The sequence below is a fragment of the Mus caroli genome, unplaced genomic scaffold (genome assembly GCF_978045245.1).
Source record: "Mus caroli unplaced genomic scaffold, Mus_caroli_1 scaffold_17, whole genome shotgun sequence".
Taxonomy (NCBI): Eukaryota; Metazoa; Chordata; class Mammalia; order Rodentia; family Muridae; genus Mus; species Mus caroli.
This window is the reverse complement of record NW_028227272.1, coordinates 92274640-92297270: the sequence shown is the minus strand read 5'-3', so window position 1 is coordinate 92297270 and position 22631 is coordinate 92274640. Positions and strand designations below refer to the sequence as shown.

The following is a 22631-nucleotide window of genomic DNA, read 5'->3' as shown; positions in this document are numbered from 1 at the left end:
ACATACAAACACTCGGTACCAGGGCAATATCCTCAAAGCTCTGTGCTTTAAAGGAACCTGCCTGATTTAAAATAAATTGCCCTGTGAACATACACAACCTAAATTCTGCTGGGAGAAATCCCTAGGGGTCTGGAGAATCAGCCATGGTAATTGATAGGCAATGGATTGAACAGTGAAACAGACCATCTAGAAAATGATTAGGAATGTCTTAAGTCAAGGTCACAGATTGCTCTGTGAATACTGAGAGAAAAGAGGCTTCTCTTCTGTCAGGATGCTGAGGTACTGTGACTCCTCAAGGAGCTCAGGTGAACTCAGCAGTATGCAGACAGTCCCTTTTATTCCTCTCACATATTGGAACAAAGAGCTGGAGAGATGGCCCAACAATTGGGAGCACTGGCTGCCCCTCCAGAGAACCCAGGTTCGATTCCAACTATTAGCCACCACAATGAGTGGTACCTTCATTTCAAGTGGACCCAACAACCCCTTCTGGCCTCCACAGGCACTGAATACACACACACACACACACACACACACACACACACACACATACACACACACGGCACACAGACATACATTCAGGAAAAATACCCAAGTACATAAAATAAAATATTCTTTTAAAAAGTTAAAATGAAAAATAAGAGTTAAATTATAAACTTTTATGAACTAATCTACATATCCAGGCCCACAGTGCCCTGCGTGGCACAGAGGAATGATGACAGCAAGGGATTGTGGGTACTGAGGCATAATCAGCACACCTTTCCCGATAGAAACAACGGAGAAGGCTGCTTAGATCTGCTTTCTAGAGCCACCCAGCAGGTATCTCCACTTCAAAGCAAGGTGTGATGGAAGTGGTCCTCAGAGGATGGACTTCTGTGGGTACTCTGGGTCCCAGCCCACTGTCTCCAAAAGAGGGGGCTGAAGGAAGAGCATACTTTTCCGAAGACACTGGCCTAGGCCCTTCCCAGTAGGTCTCTCCCTACATCTTTTTGGATGGCCCAGTGTGTGGCCTTCAGTTTCTGCTTCCAGGTTTCTGTCTTGACTTCTCTTCCTAAAAGACTATAACCCATAAGCTAAATAAACTTGTTGGTGAATTCTGAACAGCACCCTGGAGCAGAGCTAGATCCTGCAAAGGGTGGCAGTTCCCATCACAGCCAAGCACAAGGTGTCATCAGTCTTCCAGGGACTTATCAGCTCCTGGGAAGGTATCTACCCCAAACACACACTCAGAGGCAGACACAGTGACCAGAGTGACAGACACATCACAGACTCATCGAGATCTTGTTAGGTCTAGAGAGGATGAGGTTCAGGGACTGCAGAATTGGTCAGGCTTTACCAGGCTGGAAAATCCAAGTCTGGGCCAGCCTGGGGAAACGGATAATGAGGTGCTAATAGGAAAAGCAAAGACTGGCTTTCCCGGAAGGGCCATTGCAATGAGGTGGGGCAAGAAGCCTTCCCCAACCTCACAGGACCTCACAGGGAGAGGCGGGACCAGAGGGTGATCAAGTTCAAGGGCTGGAGGTGGGAATCTGGAGGGAAGCAGGCCACACTGCCCGATCCTCCCAGCAGCCTGGGCTACAATGATAGGTGCCTTGGAAGCTCAGGTTGAATAATGCATGCAAGCTGTTGGTGGTTAGCCTCACTCTGGTTCCCAGGGTAGCAGAGGAGCTTCTGAGAGCAGGAGGTACGTGATGTTCCCTCCCCTCTCATTTCCAACAGCCTTGAGGTTTCTCTCCATCCCAACTCGAGCAGAATGCAGCCAGTTTATAGTTTATGGGGGTTTCCTGCACACCCATCCACGTTTTCCACTGAGGTCTGTGCTTTTTCCTAGACCCACCCGGATTCCAGAGCACGGCTTACTTGCATGCCAAGTTTAGACTCTTTGTTACTCCTTTCTCCAACTGAAAGAGAAGGGTTACCTTCCCAGGGCTTCTGTATATTCTTCCAGGACCAAACAAACAAACAAGGCTACTAAGTAATTAGAAGAATAACATTTAACTCCTTTTGCATGGTAAACAATCTTGCCTCTAGAAATAAACTAGCCAATCAGTTCTCTCCCATCTCAGGTCTTGTGTGTCAGTTTCAGCAGCTATGCAGTATGATACAGTGTGAGAGTGAGTGTGTATGTGCGGCAAACTTGGTGTCATTCCTCAGGCCTGTTATTATTGTTATCAAGTGAAACAGGGTCCCTCACCAGCCTGGAACACTGCACATATGCTAGACTAGCTAATCAAGAGCTCCCCTGACCCCCCCCCCTCCTCTCATGGGAATCGTCTCTCTCTGTCTCCCAGGCACTGGGATTATATACTCGTCACCATGCCCTGACTTTTTGTTTGTTCCTTTGTTTCTTCCTGAGGATTCTGGGGACTAAACTCATGCCCTCATGTTTCAGGGCAAGCACTTTACCAACAAGCCATGTCCCAGCCGTGTGATGCCCTTCATAGGTTAAAGAGCACTTCTTAAGTAAGGGTTGGTAACTTAGACACCAGAATTCAGAATTTCTTTATGAAATTTTAGGCAGACCATTTAATAGGGGAATTGGTTCCTTTATTAGGATTCACTTTCTGGTCATGTGAAGCCATCCATTCCCTGTCAGTTCATGGAACACAGACAGACGTGCTACTGACCCCTTTACTAAAATCATCACAGGTGGCTCATCACCCCTGAGGTAGGCACTTCTCTGGGATGTTTGGAATGGGAAGGAGAGATAGCTCATCAAGATGAAACCCCACTTGGACCTTCTTCCTCCAACATCTGCCTTCTCCCTGAAACCAACTCACAGAACATGCACACTGTCGGCTTGTTGAGAAGATGGTGGTGAGGGGGAAGGCTGGGGCTCAGAGTGCCTAGGGAAGTCTATACTCTGAGGATCACTTCCACCCCACCTGAAGCACCTCGGGTGCCTGGAGTCCACATCAGGAATGCCTGGACCTCAAGGATCAAAACCTCTGCATGGGGTCAGGTTGTCTGTCTCATCAGAATGAGCCTCTGCGGCCCCTCCTCCACGGCCTGCGGGGACCACCTCTGTCATCTCAGAAACCCTCTCATCTCTGCAGAATTCTAAACATGCCTGCCATACATTTGTACTCTCTGTCCTGTCAGGAATTTCCCGAAATATGCATTATGAGCTTGATTAACTTCAGGCCTTCCGTCCGTCCGTCCGTCCGTCCGTCCTTTTCATCCTTCTTGCCTTCCTTTCTTCAAAAGCATGTCAATATCTGGCCTAGGCACACTTTGAGCTGATAACCCCTCTGTCCCTCTCTCCTGAGAGCTGGGAGGCTATGGATCGCCACATCCAGACCCCCTTTGTCTTTTTCTAATAAAATAAAATAAACAAAAAACTATGATTACATTTTAAAGCTGTCTATGTAGTTTTCCAGTTTGCTATTGCTTATGTTCTGCTGAGAGTCTGCATTGCCACAATCAAGTGCTGAAAATCCAGAAGACAGAGCCGCCAACAGGAACTGGAAGCTGTAGGAAGGCCCATGGCCCCTGAGGAGTTGGCAAGAAACTCTTGTTCTCATCGCCTCCACATTAGGAACTTTCAGGTCCTGTTGGTGTTCAAAGGCTGCCGACCTTATGAAGGATTTTTTTTTTTTTTTTTGGTTTTTCTAGACAGGGTTTCTCTGTATAGCCCTGGCTGTCCTGGAACTCACTTTGTAGACCAGGCTGGCCTCGAACTCAGAAATCCACCTGCCTCTGCCTCCCGAGTGCTGGGATTAAAGGCGTGCACCACCAAGCCTGGCTCCTTATGAAGGATTTAACATGAAAGGTCTTGCTTCAATCACAGCAGTAATTAGCAAATTTGGACCTTGCAGTATCTTTCCTACCTTTTTTGTTTGTTTGTTTTTGTTTGTTTGTTTTAATTGGAAACGCATTGGAGAGTGGGCTTGTTGTTCATTGTCTTGGAAAACTGAAGCATTATCCTGGCACCCACCCTCTTCCCTAAGTGAAATCTTTCCTAAGACAGCACAGCTCCCCTGCCTGGTGCCTGCAACTGACAAGAAAGTGACTTGACCTCTCTTCCTGCTTGCCTAACCTCCAAGGTTCCCTCTGAGAGGGTCGGAAGTGCTAGCCCATGTCCAGTCGTCTGGGAGTCGAGTCTATTAGGCATGCTGGCTGGTGTCCCCTCTCTCCTGTCCCTTCCCCAGGACAAACACAAACCTTGGGCACATGGCAGCCACCTGCATTGCCTGGCCAGTCCTGTTTCACTCTTATTGCTCCTCTGATGGATCTCTCTCCCCATACTTTTGGAGTCCATTATGTCCTTCAAGGCTTGTCTCAAATGCCCCAGTACATTTCCCCCAAACCTTTCCCCTTGACTTTTCCCAGCCCCCTGAGAAGGTCCTTCAATCAATTCTTGTCACATTCTACACACACATACATACACACACACATGTACATGTATATAAGCACATACATACATACACATAAACATACACAGAGACATACATAAACACATCTACACACATAAAAACATACATTCACTTATACACACACACATACACAAAAATATATACACATACATACACACATAAACATATACACACATATACACATAAGAACACACACATACATTCACTTACACACACACAAATGCATACACATACCAAATAATTATAATTTAATTTTATAAAAAGGGCTATGTTTTATCGTTTGGCTAGATGCTTAACTTTCAAGCTCTGAGCAAGAACCTGCTCTAGGGAGGTAACTGAGCATCAGAGCCAAAGTACTCAAGAAACAAAGAGTACTTGATTTAAAAATCTCACTTAACAAACATTTCTACCAACCCTAGGAGTCACAGATACTGAAAAGTCAACAAACCACTGCATAGAAAGCATAGTTCACAAAGCCTCCCAAGGAGATTGAACTAGACAGGTTAATACCCACAGTTACAAGAATTTTTGTGTTCAAATGTGCACACTTTCATGAAACCTTAAGGAGACCTGGGCCGCTCCCCACTGAAACAAGGTTCATTTGACTGGACCCACAGTAAACCAGTTCTTCAGTCTTTGAGTCTGAAAGAGTCTTTCATGCCCTAAAAGGGAAAATATAGAAAATTCTTCTCGACTTAAAATCTGAAAACCTCTGAGAGCCAATGTACACCTTTAACACCATATACCCAGTACAGCCCTTACTTCCTCAACAGGACATCTGTGGGAGCTAACGTGATGTTGTTCAGTAGGCTCCTGGGCGTGCCTTGCCATGGATGGAGTCACCCCCTCTCACCCAGGCTGCACTATATTCCTCACTTCCATTCACCTCTCTTCTTCCCGAGAATTGCAGCTCACACATCCATGTAGCCCACAGGTCCATGCATCCCACACATACATGCAGACCACAGGTTCATGCAGCACACACTTACATGCAGCCCACACATACATGCAGCTCACACAATCATGCAGCCCACATGTCCATGTAGCACATACATACATGCAGCCCACATCTATGATGTCCACACATGCATGCAGACCACAGATCCATACACCACACACTTACATGCAGCCCTCCCTCCCAAGCCCCCTGATGATCCAATCCCAGCAGATAGTCCATCAGATTGCAGAGTTGGCTAAGCAAGAGTCTCAGTTACTGGTTCTCAGATGTGTATTTCAAAACACTTATGTGAAGTCTGTACTGGGATAGACGTGGGAGGGAAGAGATGAGAAAAAGACAAAAGAGCATCTACCTTCATGTGGTACACACAGACTCAGTAAGTGTGGCCCACAGGAGTCCCCAGCTAAAATGCTGAGAGGACAGAGAAGAACCAGGTAACACCTCCATTGCCAAAGGGGCTTAGGTCTGCAGAGATGGCTAACCAGGTCATCACAATGTCAGTAAATTCCTATCCATACCCAGGGACAGGAGGAAATTCTGGAAAGTTCCTAGCCCCAGCGTTGTAATCTGGACATGGTGTCTTCATGCTGATCATGCTGAGACTAGATCTGAGTGTAAACAAGTGGGGAAAGTTTAAAGCCCTCCGTGTGGGCAAAGCCTGAGTGTGGGCAGTTAAGTGAGATCCAGACAGAAGTAAAGAAGCAGCCTAAGTTAAAAAACACGAATAGCAGAGAATGAACATCGTCATTCAGAAGAATTATAAAATGTTAAGTATAAAATGTTGAATGCAAAAGTAGTTCCTCATGGGGCCTGAGAGATGGCTCAGGTAAAGGTACTTAACACCAAACATGGGGACCTGAGTTTGATCCCAGACTTCACATGATAGAAAGAGCAGAGCATCTCCTGTAAGTTGTCCTTTGACCTGCATATATGTCACATGGTACACACACACACATGTGAGAACACATATGCTTGCACACATACAAGTGTCCATACACAAAAGAAGGAAGGAAGGAATAATGGAAAGAAGGAGGGAGGAAGGGAGGAGGGAGGGAGGAAGGAAAGAAGAAGGGAGGAAGGAAAGAAGAAGGGAGGAAGGGAGGAGGGAGGGAGGGAGGGAGAGAGGGAGGGAGGAAGGAAGGAAGGAAGGAAGGAAGGAAGGAAGGAAGGAAGGAAGGAAGGAAGGAAGGAAGGAGAAAAGGAGAGCTCCCTAAACAAAACCAAAAACTAGATCTAGCAAATACTGAATTGATTCCCAGATTCAAATGCAAAGCTATGTTTAATTTGGAAGTTACTAACAAGGTTCTACCACTGTGGGTATTGGTATATTTAATTGTGATTCATAGAAAACGTCTATGCAAGAAGTGCAAATGAGTTCTTTGAAACTTTGAAACAAAGTGGATAAAGGGAAATAAATGACATTTTGGTTTGAGACCAAATGTAAAATATGTTTTCTAGGGTTGACTGAACAAGTCCTCTTTGCACCCTGAGGCACTCTGCTTGCAGTCACCTGTAGGGATATCTCAGGCCCCAGTGACACAACTTACTGTAAGGTCATTACACAGTTCTCAGAGGATCAGATGACGCCTTGCCTTTCCACAGCAATCACTGTCTACCCAAGTCTCCAGTGGAGCCATGTGAAAATGAGTCAGAGGGTGAGAAGATTTCCCTGTCTAAATCAGGTTTACATCAGGGAGCCACAGTTAAAGGCTGCTCTGTTGTGGGGCTTGGAGCTTTAATGTGTTAATGTCCAGGACCTGCAGGCTTGGAAGGAACTTCCAGAGCCTGGGAACAAGGCTTGCTTGTTTCCTGAAGAGCTGGACTTGTATGGGACCCTCCTTGTACTGTGCACACTAATAGAACAAAGCAGGAAGCACCCAATGTGACAGTAGACAAACTGGGACAGCATCTGAGAGGGTTCTGGACAGTCCCAGGAGACCGAATCTTCCATGCGTAGGGCTAAAAGCTAGATTCCTGAGTCTGCTGGTCAGAGGGTCATAGCAATGTTTTGGATAGAATCATTTAATACACACATGTACAATGGGAACATGGGTGACATCTCCACCCCACTGTATCAGCACTTAAAAGCAGCTTAGAGGACTTGACTCTTTATAGCTAGCTTTTATGTGCTATTTATTGATTTGCTTTTGAGGCAGGGTCCTGTGTTTCCTGGACTGGCCTTGAACTCACTATGTTGCTGAAAATGACCTTGAACTCTTGGTTTCCCCATCTCTATACCCTGAGTATGAGGATTACAGGCTTGTGCCACCACACACAGTTGGTGTGGCACTGGGGATATGTCTCAAGGATTTGTGTTTGCTAGGCAAGCACCCCATCATCTGCTGAGCTACACCCTACAGCTACGATCAGCCTTTGGTACTGGCCCCTTAGAGTTAGAGAAATTGGATAGAAACCCGCTAAGAGCACTTGCAGGGAGCCGGAGTTAGATTCCCAGCCCTGCAACTTGAGCTCCGAAGGATCTGATGACTTCCTCTGGCCTCTGAGGATACACTCACATGGACAAACTCACACTCAGGCACAGATATATACACATAATTATAATGGAAAGATGAAATCTTTTAAAAATTCAGATTTGAAGCTGGGAGTGGTGGCTCACGCCTTTAATCCCAGCACTCAGGAGGCAGAGGCAGGAGGATTTCTGAGTTAGAGGCCGGCCTGGTCTACAAAGTGAGTTCCAGAACTGCCAGGGATACACAGAGAAACCCTGTCTCGAACCCCAACTCCCCCCCCCCCAAAAATCGGATTTGAAGTGTATGAAACAAGTCACTGAAAACAAAGTATAGCTGCGTTAAGACAGGGCTGGCAGCAGAATTGACGAGACTTACACAATCTTAGTTTTATTATTAAAGCTCCTGCAGTCTGTCACTTGAATATGTCACACGTGTGTGGTGTAGCCTGCTAGACATTTATAAATATTTTCCATAGACTTCTCAAAATACAAAGAACCTGGCAGGACTCTTATTTTGTAGTATTTCCGTACCCCGTGCAGCCAGGTGCTTCCGAGACTCCTGTGGTTTCATAACTCCTAACAGGTCTGTGGGAATGACTGAGAGGTGGGGTCACCAGATGTGAACTTTGTTTTTTCTTAAAGCACAGGAAAGGACAGAAAGAGTAAGTCTAGAAATTAAGACAGTAAGGTTTGGACCTTGATCTTGTGTTTTTTAGTGAAGGGGGTAAGGACAGAGCAGATACCAGCCTACAAATACGGGAGTGCACTAACATCCATGCAGAAGAGTGTTATTTGGTAGGCACGAGCTTAGCAAGCAGTCACCCCAAGAAATGACAGTTACTGGTGGATGAAATCCAAAACAGCTCTTATTCACAGAAACTGTGGAGGGGGGCATTTTCCTGAGGCAGCTGCCCAGATTTCACTGGAGAAGACTGGGACTTGCTGACAAATCTGATGTCATTCTGGGTTCTGGGCTCTTGACTAGGCAAAGTCAACAAACAAAGTCTCTGTGCCTTAAGTTCCTGGCTTTCTGGGTAGAAGGTATGCACCGTGGACCCCAGTACTCTATCGTTAGAGGAATACACTGATTGCATCTTACCCTGAGGCCTAGATGTGCCTAAAGGGCCAGCCATCAAATGGAAATTTGCCCTTGGTCACAAGGCAGTGAGGTAAGGAGCATCCCAGGCAGGAGACTGGACTTGCAATCCCACTGGTGAGTAGAAGTGCAGAGACACAGGTCTGTCCGTATGTCTGTCTATTTCCCAGAGTGACTACTCATTGGGTAGCCAGCAGCCACCATTTACACACATCCGTCCATCCCTCCACCAGGGAAACATACTGAGTCTTCAAGACATAAGCTCCAGAGTGGACTTAGAGGATTCCTGAGACTCCAGCTACGGGGTACGCCCTCTTTAAAACCTCCTTTGAATTTTATGGCCACAGTTTTGAATTTATGTTCTTTAAAGAAAGCCCTGTGTTGGATAATCTGAGCTCTGCAGAACCTTGACCAGCCTCTGCTTTGAGCACTGGGAAAGAAATGCAGGAGAATCCTGTAACTGTCAGCCTGACACCAAGTCAGCGGTGACTGAAGCAGGGTGAACTCAAACCAGACCTTCCAGGTCCTCTTCAATGCCCTGCTCCTTCTCTGTGTCAGCCTCACCCAACCTGAACTTCAGTGGCTCAGTATGACTGGACACTCCAGGGTCACAGCATCGACCTGACCCCTGACCTCTGGGTGAAGCAGGAGCTTCCAGCTGTCACTGAGATCTTGAGCATCCTAGTATCAAAAATGGCTCTGCGGGTGTGTGTTCAGTTTGAACTGTTGGATCATGGGGGGAAACTCTAAACAAGACTCAGTTTCTTCCATCACTAATTCTTCCCATGTTTTTCTCATTATGACCTCAGCTAGGATGGGGCACACACATGCATTTCTACTTAAGTGCTTCTTCCTGGGTACAAACCAGCTCTTGGCACGTGTGTGCTTTTATGCCCCAAATTGGAACCCTGTTCTCCTCTCGTGTGTCTTCTGAGGTGAGTTTGACTAGGCAACCTTGATTTCATCCCTGTAGTGTGACTGAAATGTCAGGGCTGTACTGCCGTATGGTATAGAACATCATTTGCAGAAGCGCATGCACACTTAGCTCTGTGTTTGGGTTTTGGTTAACCCTTGGCTCACTCAATAAGCCTTCCCCTATCAGAGGGAATGCAGGTAGCTGCATTTCTCTGATGCCTTGTTAAGGAAAAAACACAAACGTGTGTGACTCAAACTCCCTGAGAATATGTGCAATCCTCTACAAGGATTCTAGCTGTATTAGAACAGGAAACTCCCCTACAGTTGTCTCCGTGAATCCAAAGAGCACATTACAAGCTGGTGCTTTTTTCAAGTTCATCTGCCTCTCCCTTACCCTCTCTCCCTCCCATCCTCCCCCCACCCCAACCCAGCCTTCCTCTCCTGCCTTTTCCTACAGACTGGAGGCAGAAGGGCTTTGTGCCTGTTAAGCACTATGAGCTGTGCCCCCATCTTGCCTTTTGTAAGGAATGTCTGTGTTCCCATTTGTTTTCCATCTCAACAAACCAAACAACACTTCTCTCTGGGAGTCCTTCACTTAAGCATATTAATCGTTTTTTCTCCACCTGATGCCCCCAGTGAGCCATTTGAAGGGGAGGGAAAAGCTGGTTCCCTTCCTTCCCTTAATTTAGTGAGGTCCTAAGGACTGGCCTCTTCTGCTTGGCTTTGAACTTCTGATCACCAAGCTCCTACCTGTCAGTTAACTGGCACCTGAGCAGCTGCAAGGAGCCAAGAAGTTTGAGTCATGTCTGCCTCTTTGCAGGACACAGTGTCCTTGAGAGGCGCAAGGCCAGGCCTGTCTGTGCCTCACTTTGCTCCTGTGCCGTGCCGCCTGCCACCCCTCCTTCCGAGGAAATGGAGATGGCTCTGAGGAGGCAAATGTGCCAGAGAACCCAGGAAATTAGGCTTTGCCTCTTGCCTATGACCACCAGTCATTAACTCTTCTTTGCTGGTGTAGAAAACAATATTAATTCTTACAGGAACCTCCTGGCTATTTTTGCAGTGAAGAAAATAACTATGTTCATTTGAGAGACTGTAAGTAAGGCCCTTGCATTGACTGCATGGAAACTGTGTTGCTTCCATAAGAAAAGCAGAAGGAAACCCTTCAGAGGCGTCTCCAACCTCCACGGGTGCTTCTGGGCTGGCCCTCACTGTCAGCTCTACTGCAGGGGCTGCTGTGCTGATCCTGGGATTATGTTCAAATTCATTTTAGACTCAAGCTGGGACTCTGAAGGGGTACACTCAACTGGAAGCAGTGGCTTTCTGCAGGGCTCAAACAGGTGGGCTGACTGCTTAGGAAAGGCTATGATTGACATCCATTGTATGATTCAGAGAGAGGCTGCCTCTGTATCTACTGCCTAAAGCCACATAGGTGGGCTTTTATGTTCTCAGCACATGCTGTCATTCAGGTAAATATAATAAAACATACACGTGCACAAATACACACACATACAAACATAGGTGCACATATATCCACATGTGCACATACAAGAACACACATGTACACACACACGCACACACACATATATATGTGCACACAGCATGCACATATACATACACACCTTCCCTGTAACAAGCACAGAAGCCTTTTCAGATTTCTTCCTTGAAGTGGGGAGGAAGCATGGCCTCAGCCCTGGAGAAAGGAGCCAGGAACCCTGGTTTTCTTAGTTCTGGACCTGCTGGCAATAAGCCACCTGTGGGCTCACTCACTCTTTTGTCCCCCAAAATGTGAGCCATCCACACTGGTTACAAGTGGGAGATGAAGACACTGGGGAGCAGCACTTTTGGCCAAGGATGTTGGTGGGAGGAAGGAGGGGTGAGGCTTCTTGAAAATGCATTCTCCTGGAGCCGGCTGAAGCCTCTTGGAGCCTGCTGAAGCCTCCTGAAGCTAAGCCTGTTTCCCTAAGCGCCCCCCACCACCACCACCACCACCACTGAAGTGCATAACTCAGGCTTCCCTTGCTCCTTACTGAATCATGTTCTTTGGGGTGTGTTAGGACAACAGGCAATCTGGCTAAAGTTTGCCAGTCTCTAGCCATGTGTGGAAACGCCACGCGTGACCTCTGGGTCATGTTCTGTGGTCACTTATTCTCCTTCTGGAGGGAGCTGTTAGGAAATCGAACCCCAGGAAAGTTTGGAAAGAGCCTGGCCCTGGGACCCATGGGTGAGGTGAGTCTGTAATTAATTCTTCACCTAAAGTTACCCTGATATGCAGTATTCACACGTGGATGGCATTTAAAAGCACATTCTGGTTTTATGTGACACTTTTCTTTGATTTTTTTTTTTAAAGCATGGTTGTAAATTGGAGAGAATTTGTCACCTAAGGCTATTACTGGTGGTGACCTGTTTGTTTAAACCTTCAGGAGAGAGTGCAGAACAGAAGTAACAGAGGCTGCTTGTGAGTGTGAGCCTGAGATTTGAGATTGCCAGAAAGGATCTTTGAAGCTTATTTATAACCTTGACAGTAAGCTGAGGTTTGGGGTGGTGAACACATTCAGGTCAAGGAAGGGAAGTTTTAGGATTGTTCAGGGCTCGGCTTGGACTTCAGTTTTCCTAAGGTAACTTCTTCATTTGTTTTGAGTTTTCTAACCTGTGACTTAAGTGAGCTCATGAAATGTCTAAGAAACAAACGCTTATTCCCTTCAGGCGACCGAATTCGGAAGTGTAGGACTGAGACAGAAACAGGCTTTTCAGGGGCCAGCGTGGAGGGCTCACCTGGTCATGCACTCATTAGTTGAAAACAGCCTAAATCCACATGAAATTATACGTACACCGGGGAAAGCAGTGTTCTCCATGGGCCGTGAACAAAGCCGTTTCTCCAGTCAGACTGCTTCCACTCTCTGACTACCTCAGAAACCCACTGTACTCTTTCTTTCTGTTGGGACAGGTGGCAGATTGTCAAATGTTTGGTTGAGAATTTGCCTTACTTCCACCTAAGCTGACTTCTCACTGACAAAGAAAAATGACAGGCGGGGAACTTAAGAAAGAACTATATAATCACCGAAAAATCAGTAGCACACGGGCTCCGACACAGGACATAGGAGAACACACTGGTTCTCTAGACCCCTCACAGCCTCAGCCCGCTGGGCAACATCTGGTTGCTTTTCTTCTGCAGACAAGGATAAAGCACTCTCCCTTCCCTTTGCCCCATCATTAAGGAAAAACCTTTTTTTCCCCACATGTAAACAACACTTGTAAATTCCCCCAGATAAGCTTGGCCGACTTGAATGGCTTAAGGAAGGTTATTTTTGTTTTTAAAGAATCACGTTTTCATTACCTTTGGAAGTCAAGGTTTTCAGAAGCATCCTCAGCATGCTGCGCGCCCCCACAGTGACAGACACTTCAGCTTCTTACCTGCGGAGTGCCCAGTGCAGGCTCCTGGATGGGCGGGAAATTAAGACCAGGCAAGGAAGTGATCCAGGGTGCCTTGGAAAGGTAGGTGCTGAGGGTTTTTCAAAGTGAAGAAACAGTCTTACTGTTCACTGTCAGTCAAAAACAAGTTCGTACAAGTTTCTGAGAGGAATTACCTGAGGGAAATGAACAGAGAAAGGAGGAGATTGGAAGAGACTGAGAGGGGAAGAAAGCACAGAGAAGGAGGGGTGAGGGAGGGAGGGAGGGAGAAGGGGGAGAGAAAGAGAGAGAGAGGGAGAGAAGAGGGAGAGAGGGAGGTAAAAGGGAGAGAGGGAGAGAAGAGGGAGAGAGGGGGAAGAGGGAGAGAGGGGAAGGGAGAGAGGGGGAGAGGGACAGAGGGACAGAGGGACAGAGGGAGAGGAGAGAGGGAGAGAGGGAGAGAGAGGGAGAGAGAGGGAGAGAGGGGGAGAGGGAGAGAGGGAGAGAGGGGGAGAGGGACAGAGGGACAGAGGGAGAGGAGAGAGGGAGAGAGAGGGAGAGAGAGGGAGAGAGAGGGAGAGAGAGGGAGAGAGAGGGAGAGAGAGGGAGAGAGAGGGAGAGAGGGAGAGAGGGAGAGGAATCCAGGAGGAAGGAGCCCATGATGTCAGCATGTCTAAGGTTTTAAGGAAATTTACAGACCAGCACAGGGTGGCTTGGAATGGCAAGGACTCCCCAGTTCTCCAGGCACCTGTGTATAAAAGACACTGAAGTTCTTACTAAGGAACTCCGGTTCATTTCTGAAGAAACTTTGTCCCCTCTTATCAAAGTCCGTTTTTAAAGGTCCCTCTGCTTAAGTAAACTATAAACAAACAGATTATCTTTCTTAAGGAACCAACCACCCGAACTGCCTGTTCCCCTCCCTCCCTCTTCCCTCTCCCCACCCCAAATGAATCCACAGCTCCCAGGGAAAGTGGGGACCAGCAAGCTCAGCCCTACCCTCTCTGGGTCAGACACTACCCAGGGAGGGAGAAAGGCACTGAGAGGAGGGAGCTGCTGCTCGCAGTTCTGCCCTCTGTGGCCACAGTGATGGGTTTTGTTCTTGTTCGTTTTGCTTTTGCTTTGTTTTTGTTTTTTGTTTGGTTTGGTTTGGTTTGGTTGGACGGGCTTTGTTTTCCTTCCAGTAGCTGGGAAGATAGAGGTTAAATAAAGTTGGGTTCTTTTAGATGGGATGATGGGAATTGGGCTGGAGTTCTGGGGGTAAAATTAGGGTTTTCACATTCTTGCTTTTCTGGTATCACCACCACCACCATCATCATCATTAGAAATTAGTCAGTCATACCGGGAGCACCCCTAACGGGAGAGTTTTGGGGCATAGGAAGAGAGTGATTATGTCTCCAGTCTGTGTCTTTCCTACACTCCCAAAGTTGAGGGAGGGATGTCCACGACTTCTGTACCCTCCTGCCATCTCATGGCTGTGTGCGCACACGAGCTCGTGTGTGTGTGTGTGTGTGTGTGTGTGTGTGTGTGTGTGTATCTTGAAGCATCCTCAGAGAGGGCGGGGTTTCCCTGGGAGCTTCCTGAGTTGCAGGAGAACTAAGGCTTTGTCACTGAGAATAGGATGTCACACTACTTGTCCCCTGTGTCTAGGCAGCTGCACCTCTGCTCTTATTCAAGGCCCACCCTACCACCATTGACCAGGCTTTGGCCCACAGGTACACCTTCCCAGGTGGGTCCTTATCTTACATATCCCCAGCCCTACTCTTGCCCTCCATTTTCCTTGCTACATGTCATTACCACTCTAGGAAACTGCCCTGACTGCAGCACTTACTGTCTTTGCTCCATTTTGGAGTTCCTCATTTGCATGGTTATTGGATACATCCTTCTGGGGACAACCAACACAGCATAAGTTCTCATACACGTATCCTAGCTCCTTATAAGTTTATCCATATATATATGGATAATCATTAAAAATTAGTCAGTCATACTGGGATATAGATATAGATATGGATATGGATATAAATATAGATTAGATGATATTGATATAAATATAGATATATAATACAGATGTGTTTGCCAATGGATTAATGAAAGACCATTATAGGTCTTTCATAGGTTATCACAGTACAGCTTCAATTCTTTCAGTATTGGCTTCCGTTATTTAAATCTTCTTATCCAAAAATATAAAACTCCTGCAAAAATTTTATATTTGATGCTTAGACCATAATGTCTGCATGATTAGCTGTTGCTTATAAGGAAGGGGGAAAAAACAAAACAAAAAACAGAGAAGTTGATCTGCCCAAAGCCAGATCTACAAGGATGCAGATAGACATCCTCAGGACAGCTCTTTCCACATTCTCAGTCCATGTGTGTCTGGTTGTTCTGCACGTTTCCTCTTAGTCCACTGAGAATATTCACATGCACGTGCCCAGGTTCCTCTCTACTCACATGCATGTGCCCAGGTTCCTTTCTACTCACATGCATGTTTCCAGGTTCCTTTCTATTCACATGCATGTGTCCAGGTTCCTTTCTACTCACATGCATGTGCCCAGGTTCCTTTCTATTCACATGCATGTGTCCAGGTTCCTTTCTACTCACATGCATGTGCCCAGGTTCCTTTCTATTCACATGCATGTGCCCAGGTTCCTTTCTATTCACATGCATGTGTCCAGGTTCCTTTCTACTCACATACATGTGCCAGGTTCCTTTCTATTCACATGCATGTGTCCAGGTTCCTTTCTACTCACATGCATGTGCCCAGGTTCCTTTCTATTCACATGCATGTGTCCAGGTTCCTTTCTATTCACATGCATATGTACAGGTTCCTTTGAGCAGCATATAACATGCCCCTTACAGTTTAAAACAGTTTTGTTTCTTGTAGGTTCATGTCTAGTAGAGTCAAAATTCATTTATATATGAAGAAAATAATAATTTATAACATAATAATAATGGCAATGAAAAAAGAAAATTAATCAAAAGTAGTATACACACATTTAAAACATCACATTCTAAGACAGTATTCTTCATGATAGTGTTTACCTTTCTTTTCTTTATAATTGATAGTATATCAATAATGAGATCTTCTGGTTGCAAATCCGACAGAACTCACCAAATGAGGAGACATTAAAAATAATCAACTGGGGTGCTCACCCAGGAAGTAAGAAAATTCTAGTCGAGCCCCTCGGTGAGATTTCAGTCACAGGAGACTGAATGACCTGTCTGGGTATTTCTGGAAATTTCTGAGGCTGAAGGGAGTAGGTAAACCTTTTAATCCTGACAAAATTTGAGTCACTCAATCTCTCTTTATCCAATGAATAAAATCTGCTTCCTGTCCTGGGGCTAAAGGGCAGATTATTAAGTGGCAGGATCTGAGACTGGCTGCACCAAACAACAGGCCTGGTTGTTGTCAACCATGTTGGTTAAAGTAATTGATCTGGTAATTGATCTAGCCTAAAACCCAACCAGAATGACTGGTCAATAAGCTCTTTACCCATCCTACCCTCCCTCTCTTCCTCTCTCCCTCCTCTTTCCCCTTCCTCCCTTCCTTCCTCCCTCCCTTCCTTTCTTCTTTTCTTTCTAGTGTCTTTTTCTCCCTCCCTCCCTCCCTCCCTCCCTCCCTCCCTCCCTCCCTCCCTCCCTCCCTCCTTCCCTCCCTCCCTCCCTCCTTCCCTCCCTCCATTCCTACCCTTTTTCTTTCCTTTCTTCCTTCCAGTTCAGTGAAAGCAATAGGTGTGTATAATTTGCATGGAATATAATCTAAAATCTGCATCTGTATCTGAAATTCTGATAAGACATTCAAATTTTGGACATGGGCTTTTTCAAGAGATCCAGTTCCCAAAAGTAATTTCTAAAAAGGCAACATGGAAACCGTGGTGCTTTGAGCTTTCAGCTGAATCATAGCATGGCGAACCTGGAAGTGGGGTGAAAGTAATAACTATATATTTACCTTTGAACAGCTCTGTAAGTCAGGTTATATATGGGGCAGGAGTCACAAGAAATGGCTTTATCTATGGAACGCCCTGTCTAGACCGATGGCAACTACTGGCCTCTCAAAGGAGGCCACCTAAGGTTCCAGCACCATCTCCAGCAGGAAGGCTTCCCCTCTGGAATGCCGCAAGGCAATATTAGGGCTCCTTCCTGCTCTCCTGTAGCCAGATGGCACAAAATAATTGATGACACAGACGTGTGACTCAGTGGAAATTTGCCTCCGAGCTATTCTCTGTGGGTGATTGACAATGCAGGATCTAACACTAAAGATGCTAAAAAAAATTCCGAGGACCCACTGTGGGTCACCCTGCTCCAGTGTGACTTGGCTTGTTGTTCTTGTAATTTTGTTTTGTTTTGTTCTTTTTCTCTTCTTTTCTTTTTTTATTCTTGTTTTCTCTTTCTTTTTTTATTCTTGTTTTCTCTTTCTTTCCTCCTTTCTTCCTTTCTGTCAGGGTCTTATTGTGCCATCTTGGCCAGCCTGGGACTCACAAAGAGACCTACCTAGTTTACTGGGATTAAAGCTATCCATGACCATACCCAGTCATCCTCTCATCTTGGGGTTACTTATTTAATATCAGAAAGTGTATTTGAAAATAAAAATCATTATTCTGATATTCCAGTATGCTCACACCAAGTAGAGAGTGGCCAACACATCTATAATGCTAATCCAATGTAAAAATGCACACTTAAAAAGCTAGGTTCACCACCCATGGCCTCTGCTGAAGAACTGTTTACTTTCTAATCTTCCCCTGAGTTCCTGGGTGAGTCTATGTGACTCTTGGTGACACAGTCAGTGTCAGTGAGTGCTGCCCAAGCTGGGGGGTGGGGGCGGGGAGAGGGTGTCACATTTCCTCTCGCCTTTATCAATTTAGACTTTATTAGTTTAGCTGCTGCTGGTGCAACCTCGTATCTCCCTCAGTATGCAGCCTGTTTACCTCAATCAAGCGCATTTTCAGGCAATGGAACCATTTCCAAGCTGTTCCCATCAAAGACAAACAAAGGCACTGTTGACAGTGTGAACTGGTAAATGGCAAAGCATTGCCTGCAGGGTGGAGTCACCAGGTCTGGTCCACTGCATTCACATCTACCCTCCCTTCCATACTCTAACCTGGACATCTATCCAAAGGTGTGCTTGTGTGCTGGCTTATGTTAACTCTTCTACTGAGTCTTATTGATATTTAACTCTGCATAGAGTAGATGGGTAACTCCCTAAACCAGACAGTGAGCTTCTAATGGGCATGTCTCCACCAGATCGCAAGCAGAGACTATCATGTACAGTAGGCTGATTCTCCTCAGCCTAATACTGCAAGGATCACTTTTATATATTGAAATAGAGTGTTGTAGGCCCTGGGATGGTCACACCCTATGTAACTTCAAAGACTAACTGGAGAAGACAGTTACAGGTTGTTTCACTTTTCCCTGTGTTTATAATTCCCCAATGGGTCCTTGATGATCATTTGGATATTGTATTGGGGTACCTCTCCTTTTGGGGTAGTGACAGCCATCAATGGGGGCAGTAATTCTATCTACTGAGAGCCTTCAGTCATGTTGCCCAAAGACTCCACCTCTTAGGTCTCCCTTGTTCTTATATGCCTTTTAAGGATACTTCCACTCCTGGACATAGACGGGGCCTCTTTACTACTTTCCCCGAGTAAGTACCTAGCTTCTGCCAGAGACGATGGGAAATTTGGGGGGTGGGAGGCATTATTTTGTCTAACTTAGCATTTAGTGGTAGAGCCATGTTGTGACCCTAAAGCACCATGATGGATTCCTTGTAGGAACCCTGCTTCTTCATATGTACCCTGTCCCCTTTGTGCATACAGGCAGAAAAGCTTGGGCACCTCCAAGCATACCCTCAGAGTTCGTTATAGGCAGGGAAGGGGGAACACCTGTGCTTTTCTGGGGTTTGATGTTGGAAATTTTCCCATTGCACAACTGTCACTTCTTGCCAAATATTCCAGTTATTGTGGAAAAACTGAGCAATGAAAATTGGCGTAATGATGCCAAGTGACAGAGCTCAGCCAAGCTGTCATTAAGGTCTCCAAGAATGTGTGCTGAAGAAGGAATAGGAGTGGGAAAAGAGGGCGCTCCTGACTTCTAGACCTGCCTGCAAACCCCACTTTTCTTTCTTTCTTTTTTTTTTTAGCTAAATCACAGTTGGAATTAGTGCGACATTGTGTAGAAAGCAATGTCCACATAGCACATGAAAGACTGTGCTGAGAGGAAAGAGCTGGGCCCTGATATCTGCTCTGCTGCCAAATCCATGGTCACCTCACAGGACTCACCCCTCAAGTCTATCTGAGAGAAGCGCACACCAAGAGACACCCTGGAGATTACATTTTGACCATCCTTTTCCTCAACAAGCCAGCATAGAAAATTAAATCATCTGGAGAGTTACAAAGAAGCCAAGGTCAAGCTTCCCAAACCATATTCAGACACCGTTGATTTCCTGAGCGTTTACACTCAGACTCAAAACAGAGTGATTGGATTTACTGAGCAACTCCATTAAGAAAGAGAACTAGTGTTTATCTATTCTCTCTCTGTGTCTTTCTGTCTCTGTCTCTCAACTGTGTGTGTGTGTGTGTGTGTGTGTGTGTGTTTGTGTGTGTGTGTTCATGTGTTCCTATGTGTACAGGTGCTTGTGTGTATGTGTGAAGGCCAGAAGTCAACCTCAGGTATCATTCCTCGGACCATCCACTTTGATTTTTGAGAGTCTCTCACTGAGATATTGGGCTCAGGCATTCGGCTAGTATGACTGGCCAGCAAGCCCTAGGGATCCAATGGTCTCTGCCTCCAGAGTGCTGGAATTACTAGTGTGTTCTACACTGGCTGGCTTTTTTCACTGATGTCGGGAGTTGAGACCGAGCCCTCATGCTTGTGTGGCAAGCACTTTATCCACTGAGCCATCTCCCCAGCTTTTTTGCTGCATTCATTCTTGGTCACATACAGAAGGAGAGATACTGCCTCTTCCTCTTCCTCTTCCTCTTCCTCTTCCTCTGCCTCTGCCTCTGCCTCTGCCTCTGCCTCTGCCTCTGCCTCTGCCTCTGCCTCTGCCTCTGCCTCTGCCTCTGCCTCTGCCTCTGCCTCTGCCTCTGCCTCTGCCTCTGCCTCTGCCTCTGCCTCTGCCTCTGCCTCTGCCTCTGCCTCTGCCTCTGCCTCTGCCTCTGCCTCTGCCTCTGCCTCTGCCTCTTGCCCTGTCCTTCTGGCCTGCTTTGTTCTTGTGGCCATTCTAACCCACAGTGGACCTGAGTGAGGACTTGTCCTTCTCCAAATGACTTTCACTGAGCAACTTCCACTAATCTCTGGCTACCCCAGCTCAGCTGACTTCCCTTCCGAATTTTCCCGTGTGTATTTGTTAGGCAGTGGTATTTGTGACACTGTAAGGTGTTGGAGCTGGCCAGAAGCTCACATGTCTGGGTTCGAGCCTGGGAGGCATCTTGGAATCTGGAAGAAAAGAGGGACCTAGGCAGCACGAGAAAAGATGAAACCAAGACATTAGTTTGATCAAGGTTCAATTTTACTATTCGGAGACATGGGGTTATGAAGAAGAGAGAGGGGCCCATTCCCGCCAAATCATCCTTGGAGTCCAGTTGCAGGTGACCACGTGTTGGCTCCAGAACAGCTAGGTGGCAGGTAGTAGCAGTGGGAGTGGCAGAACGATAGGGTGGCAGGCTCCACCCCAGATGCTCTCATGGTGCTAACAGTCAAACCTGATCAGCCAGATTTCAGGCTGAGGGGGGAGGTTACAGTAAGGCTCTGATTTATGAATAAGCGAAGAATTCATTATACTCCCTGAAGAATGCACCCCAACTAGAGTGCTCGATTTTCAATTTAGCCTCCTTTTAATGTCTTGGGCAAACAGGTCTTTTGAGTTCCTCAGTGGCTGATCTTCTGAGCCACTTCATGGCTATAGTGAACAGAACGGTGCTGTAGTCCTTGCCCAGGTCACTGACAAAGCTAGTCCTTCTTGGCAAGAAGTTGAGCAGCTGTGGGGCGAGTGGAGGGGTTAAGGTTTTCTCTTAGCCATTGGTTCAGACCTAGGAAAAGCTAAATTTTACCTGAACTGCTTTTTGCACTAGTCAACTGAGCACAAAAATTTTTCCTCCAGGGCTCCTGCAAGATGCTGATAGCAGAGAGCACGCACGGGAGTCACATGGCCCCATGTTGTGAGCACAGGAGTCACATGACCCCATGTCATAAGCATGGGAATCATAGGACCCCATGTCCTGTGTCTCCTGTTAGAAGACACTGAGAAGCAGGCTTCAATAATGGCAAAAATCAAGGTTCACCTCCTGCTTTCCTTTTGCTCCTCTCTGTGGCAAGTTCTTTGCTGTGTTTTTAACGTGTGCTTGTGTGCAGGAACCGCCCACCCTGGGCACATCCCAGGTACTTGCTTCTTGACTTTGTGCACAATCCAGTCCCTTCGAGAACTGTGAGATCAAAATCTGTACCCTGTGACCCTGAACTACCTTAAAATACTTCTGAAATTTTACATCCCTTAAAGAACCAGAGTCTCCCCCAAGAACATGGAGGAACACTGTTTTCCCTCTCCTTACTCTACTGCTGTTTTGGGGGGAGGGTCAAGTCATTTGAGTGGCTAAGTAGGTTGTATTACTCAAATGAACAGAATTTCATTAGCTGGTTCTTAGGAAATTGAAATTTAACCAAGCTGATTTTCCTGGAGCTTCTTGTGCTGCAACAATAATTTGTAAGGTTTATTTAGGATTATTTTCTGACTTTGATCACATGCATGCATTCCCAGAAATCAAGTGCAAGAGTCTATCTCCTCTCGTAGTTATAGAACCTGAGATAATATTTGATGGTGCTTGGAACAACCTTTCTGTTTGTTTGCTAATGGAGTCCTAATGCTGTCCAACCTTGGGCCAAATCAACAGAGGCAGTATAGTGATCTGAGCAAGTGCGGTGTGTATATAACGCTGTCTGCTTGCCTCTGTGTCCAAACTGCCATTGGAATCACAGAAACTCACATGAGCAGAGCCAGGATGGCCCACATTTAGAAGTAACAACAGTTGATCATTCAGTGGGTCCTGGAGATGGAATTTTAGGTTAAGAGGGTAGTCTGCGTCAGCAGGGCACTTTCCAGTGTTTGCTGGGTATTGAGTTTCTTCCTCAGAATTCAGGGAGTGGGGGGGGGGTGTGGAGAAGGCAGGAAGTGAAAAGTACTTCCCTCAGTTCTGAGTGCTGGATGCATGCCTGTGAGAAAACAAAGAGCTCAGGCAGAAGATGAACTGGAAACGATAAGAGTAAAGCCAACTCGCTCTTCTGAGGTGAACTTGACAAGAGGCTGTGAAGGGCATAGGAGCTCTCAGAACTGCAGGGACAGCATTGACGCCAGTGACTGACTCCAGCCAATCTTTCTATCAATGTCTGTCTCTATTGACATGCACCATTTTCTTATGTGCCACTGTGACTGAATACCTGCCATAA

General features: G+C 46.4%; 1 protein-coding gene across 10 annotated transcripts in view; it reads right to left on the bottom strand.

Annotated features, from left to right (window-relative positions):
- Kcnj15 (potassium inwardly rectifying channel subfamily J member 15) overlaps positions 1-14029 on the bottom strand; it is a 44433-nt gene extending 30404 nt beyond the window's left edge. For 2 of the 10 annotated variants that reach the window (XM_085832092.1, XM_021185033.3), the window contains exons 1-2: positions 13899-14027; positions 13224-13396 (exon numbers count right to left, since the gene is read on the bottom strand). Coding sequence is in view for 2 of the 10 variants with exons in the window: in XM_029470458.2 (XP_029326318.1) it covers positions 13147-13183 (37 nt within the window). In the remaining 8 variants the exon portion in view is untranslated. Of the gene's footprint in view, positions 1-13146; positions 13397-13898 lie in introns of all 10 variants that reach the window. The other 8 variants (XM_029470458.2, XM_029470459.2, XM_029470454.2 and 5 more) reach the window with 8 other exon arrangements.
- Positions 14030-22631: the final 8602 nt, after the last annotated feature.